This window comes from Cebus imitator, unplaced genomic scaffold (assembly GCF_001604975.1).
Source record: "Cebus imitator isolate Cc_AM_T3 unplaced genomic scaffold, Cebus_imitator-1.0 Scaffold9, whole genome shotgun sequence".
In the NCBI taxonomy this organism is placed as follows: Eukaryota; Metazoa; Chordata; class Mammalia; order Primates; family Cebidae; genus Cebus; species Cebus imitator.
The window spans coordinates 11,641,792-11,646,801 of record NW_016107324.1 but is presented as its reverse complement, the minus strand read 5'-3'; the positions used below and the strand labels follow the sequence as shown (position 1 = coordinate 11,646,801).

The window sequence follows — 5,010 nt, the reverse complement described above, 5'->3', positions numbered from 1 at the left end:
TGACTGTCTGTAGATTTTTGAAAGTGGTAACGGGCACATAGGTAATCAAAGTATAGAGCTTATTTGGTGAATCTTCATCCTCATTACGTTTTCTGGACAACCGCACACGGATTTGGTATGGGACATTCCTTATTCCTTTGGCCCAGACAGCTTTGTTGAGCCTGGTATCAATGCGCACATCTGGAGTTCCCATCTCCTTCATAGCAAATTTCCGAATCTCTTTGAGTGCCCGAGGGGCACGCTTCTTGAAGCCCACTCCATGGATGCGCTTGTGAATGTTGATGGTGTATTCTCGGGTCACCACCTCGTTGATGGCAGAACGGCCCTTTTTCTTCTCGCCACCCTTCTTTGCAGGAGCCATTTTGCCAGGTCCGAGGTGGAAAGGAAGAGCGCGAGGAATTGTGTCTAAAGTAGGCAGTTCTTAAGGAAATTCTCCATTTTTCCCTAAAACATTCCCAGAACTAGATTTTTATCTTGGGGGCATTTTTTTCTGCATGTATATGGATACCAGAGTTGAAACTCCACTAAGCCTAGATTTGAATTTGTTACTACCACAAGGTGTTTTATTTCTTTTTAATCTGAATCCATGAATCTCGTTAAATAAAGGCGTGTTATTCATGGTATCTGAAATTATAATAGTAGTCACCTTTGAGTGAAGTATAGTATTTTTTTTTTCTGTAAAGTTTTGTCAAAATGAATGCAATTTAGAGGAGTTAGAATGTAAATAGTTTTAATGGCTGCTCATGGCTTTTTGAATATTAGATTATAAGACCACATTAAATGTAGGCAGGAAGACAGACACAGAAATAAGAAAATAATGTATATAAGGCAGCTCTGTGGGTACTGTAGTCTTTCCTGATAATGACCAGTAGGTTTTGAGAACTGTTGTGTTTGACTGTTAAAATTTTAACCTCAAGTAGCCAATAGTGCTAATTTAGATGCCACATCTGAGTCTTACAGGTAGAATAGCAAGATTGAATTCTGAAAAATGGAGGTTATTTAAACCCACCAGTCCAAATATCTCCTTCTTGGATATTATTTACCTTGATATAAATTTAAAATAAAGATTTTGTAGCAAGTGGCTGTTGAGATGAAATTTTGAGTAATTATTGAGAAAGGTCATTGAGACAGGTCAGCTAGAGGTGGATACACAGCCTGCCTAATAATTGGATGGATGCTACCTGGCTGGAAGATGGAGCTTATTGGTGGATCAAAATCTCAGAGGGAAACTTTCCATTTTTAGCTTAAATGTGTATTAAAATTACATTCCAGTGAAGTACTATATGCTATTTTATTGTTAAAAATAAAACTGAACATCAATGATTATTATTACACCAAAGAGACTGTTCTAAGTGATCGCTTGTATGTGAAATATATTTGGTTTGAGTGGTACTTAGGTAATATTTCTATACTTTAAAATATGAACTTCTTTTATTATAATATATCCAAAGTTAGAATATAGCGTACCTTAAAAAGAAATGGTTTCCCATTGTATGTTTATTTGCTGAAACCTATCTTTGTATCTCCTCAGGTTTATGTGAGATTAAGACCATTTTTCAGGGAATTCCTGGAACGAATGTCTCAGATGTATGAGGTAAACATGCTTAAGCCAATTACATATGTATTTTTATTTTATTCAATATAGTACCCATATTTAGACCATGTATAATGATTACTTCTTTTCCCCTGAATTTATAGATCATTCTTTTTACTGCTTCTAAGAAGGTGTATGCAGACAAGTTACTGAACATACTAGACCCTAAAAAGCAACTGGTCAGGTAAATTTAATTAAGAAATAGTGGAAATGTCTGTCACACTGATCTATGAAATTACTGATTCTATTTCATTTTAATGGCCAATTTTCATTTGGCTGCATATGTGTTGGATGGTGAATATAAATGAATTTTTTAAGCCCCTAAATAAAACAGTTCCTAATGATGGAACTCCAGACAGACGTTCTTTAAAGGATACAAAGATCCAGTGCCTTTATTCACTGTGACATCTATATCCTCATTTCTTTTGGGATTGGGGGAGACAGGGGTTGGGGGTATATGTGGAATTTTTCCACAATGTGCATGATGTTTCATCTCCATATGTCTCTGAGATAACGCATGTTACTTTACTTTTTAATGGCATTAATAAAAGCTAATATTTAGCAGAAAGGATCATATTAAGCTCTTCCTTTTTTTTGAAAGCAAATTTATCTTCCATGGAAAGAAAATCTTACATGAATTTGATGAAAAATTACAATGGGTTTAGTCACTCAGGTTATCCTAACTGGACTCAGTTCCTTCCGTGTGCCCTGAGCCAGCAGATGCAATGTGTTCCTGGTTAGTGGGAGTGCCCTGGGTGATTTTAAAACATTATAATAATTAGTTCCATTATTCTGTCAGCTGAAGTGAGATAGTAAGACTGCAACAAACTTTTTGCATCCTTTAAGATGAGGGGTTAATCTTTGAGTTTTTGACCAAAAGCTGAGAGAAATGACACAAAAGACTCATAAAAGCTTCAGTAGGGCCCAACGTGGGCAGATCACCTGAGGTCAGGAGTTCAAGACCACCTTGACGAACATGGAGAAACCCCATCTCTACTAAAAATACAAAATTAGACTACATGCCTATAGTCTCAGCTACTCAGGAGGCTGAGCAGGAGAATTGCTTGAACCTGGGAGGCAGAGGTTGCAGTGAGCTGAGATCGAGCCATTGCACTCCAGCCTGGGCAACAAGAACAAAACTTCGTCTCAAAAAAAGAAAAGGAAAAGAAAAAAAGATTTAATAGCTGGGTACCAATTTTCTTTCTTTTTTGATACTGATTCTCACCCTGTTTCCCAGACTGGAGTGCAGTTTGGGATCTCCACTTCCTGAGTTCAAGAGATTCTTCTGCCTCAGCCTCTCAAGTAGCTGAGACTACAGGAGCGTGCCAGCATGCCTGGCTAATTTTTGTGTTTTTAGTAGAGATGGGGTTTCACCGTGCTGGCCAGGCTGGTCTTGAACTCCTGACCTCAAGTGATCCACCCGCCTGAGCCTTCCAAAGTGCTGTGAGTATAGTGGTGAACAACGCAAGTTCTCTCTTGGAACTTTTGTTTACTAATGAGGAACAAGTGATAGTCATGCTATTATCATACGTTACAAATTAATAATCCTCTTTTAAACTAGATTTATAAAATCTACACACTTGAGGGTTCCCATTTCTTTTATCTAGTTGTATTTTGAAAAATCTGAAACAGAAGTTTTTTGTTTGTTTTTGAGCTGGAGTGTCGCTTTTTCACCCAGGCTGGAGTGCAGTGGCGTGATCTCCGCTCACTGCAACCTCCTGGTCTCAGGTTCAAGCGATTCTCCTGCCTCAGGCTCCTGAGTGGCTAGGACTACAGACACATGCCACCACACCCTAATTTTTGTATTTCTAGTAGAGATGGAGTTTCACCATGTTGGTCAGGCTGGTTTCGAACTTGTGACTTCATGATCCGCCCGCCTCAGCCTCCCAAAGTGCTTGGATTACAGGCATGAGCCACCGAGCCCAGCCAACAAAAGCTTTTCAAACAGTAGATTGTGAGTGCTATGGGGAATTGTCTATGTCGGTGACAAGGTAAACTTGAAGAAATTCCTGTGATCTCTAAATCTCATGAGTTTTTTTTTTTGTTTTGTTTTTTTTTTGTTGTTGTTGTTGTTGTTGGTTTTTTTTGAGATGGAGTTTTGATCTTGTTGCCTAGGCTGGAATGCAATGGCGCGATTTTTCAGCTCACCGCAGCCTCCGACTCCCAGGTTCAAGCGTTTTTCCAGCCTCAGCCTCCCGAATAGCTGGGAAAACAGCCATGCGCCACCTGACTAGTTTTGTATTTTTAGTAGAGACTGGGTTTTTCCATGTTGGTCAGGCTGGTCTCGAACTCCCGACCTCAGGTGATCCACCTGCCTCAGCCTCCCACAGTGCTGGGATTACAGGTGTGAGCCACTGCACCCAGCCAGTCCCATGAATTTTTAATGCAAATTTACTCACATGGATGATCTGCTCTGTGATGACTGGTACCAATAGTTTTTTTCCTAAAAATGCATTCATCAGGAGAGTCCCAGATTTTAGAAAAAATGCAGATACATGCTATACACTCTCATGTTCCTGAATAATTGAAAGGTTTTTTGTCTAATATAATTTAAATAACCATACTATCCATGCACAGATTCAGTTGTCTCCTGTCTCAGTGAGTTTGCCACTATTGGTGAAGAGGCATCAACAGTGACTTGAATTTCCATGCTGTACCTGCCTTTCCAATTTCCTCATATCCACTTGTTTATAGAAATAAAACATGGAATCCTATTTAGGCCCAATCAAGACTTGAATTAATTTACGTAGTCTTTTTTTTTTCCCAAAGTAGAACTGACTTTAAACCTTCCAAGGGCCAGGTGATCATTTGACTGTGATTGTTAAAGTTATTCCTTATAATAAGGGGGAAAGAACTGCTTATACATTTTATCCGTTTTTTGAATTCTTCCTTTTTGCTATAACAACTCGCACTGATAATTTTGAGTTTTTATTTGTGTGTGTGTATATGTAGATTTTACTTATTCTTGGTAGCACTGTGACAGATTTTGTGGGTAGAAAATACCGTTTCTTGAAACTGCATAATTTAAAATACAGGTGCAAATAGGTCCTAGGTTTTGCAAAATTGTTAGTGTGATTAAGACACAAGGAAGACAATTTACCAATGATTAATAACACTTTATACAGAATAGAGTATTAAGGTAGAAAAAAATTATTATATATCAGTTAATAATGTTCAGACACGGGGCCGGGCGCGGTGGCTCAAGCCTGTAATCCCAGCACTTTGGGAGGCCGAGGCGGGTGGATCACAAGGTCAAGAGATCGAGACCATCCTGGTCAACATGGTGAAAACCCCGTCTCTACCAAAAATACAAAAAATTAGCTGGGCATGGTGGTGCGTGCCCGTAATCCCAGCTACTCAGGAGGCTGAGGCAGGAGAATTGCCTGAACCCAGGAGGCGGAGGTTGCGGTGAGCCG

The 5,010-nt window shown here is 39.2% G+C and overlaps 2 protein-coding genes across 3 annotated transcripts in view; one reads left to right on the top strand and one right to left on the bottom strand.

The window, feature by feature from the left end:
• Positions 1-403, bottom strand: part of LOC108314852 (60S ribosomal protein L31-like) — an 838-nt gene extending 435 nt beyond the window's left edge. Inside the window, exon 1 of the mRNA XM_037744050.1 lies at positions 5-403. Coding sequence (XP_037599978.1) covers positions 5-361 — 357 coding nt within the window. The 5' untranslated portion in view covers positions 362-403. The remainder of the gene's footprint in view (positions 1-4) is intronic.
• The window catches only part of CTDSPL2 (CTD small phosphatase like 2), a 111,917-nt gene that overhangs the window by 96,416 nt on the left and 10,491 nt on the right, over positions 1-5,010 (top strand). For both annotated transcript variants that reach the window (XM_017545828.2, XM_017545838.2), the window contains exons 9-10: positions 1,532-1,594; positions 1,699-1,778. In XM_017545828.2, the coding sequence (XP_017401317.1) occupies positions 1,532-1,594; positions 1,699-1,778 (143 nt within the window). The remainder of the gene's footprint in view (positions 1-1,531; positions 1,595-1,698; positions 1,779-5,010) is intronic.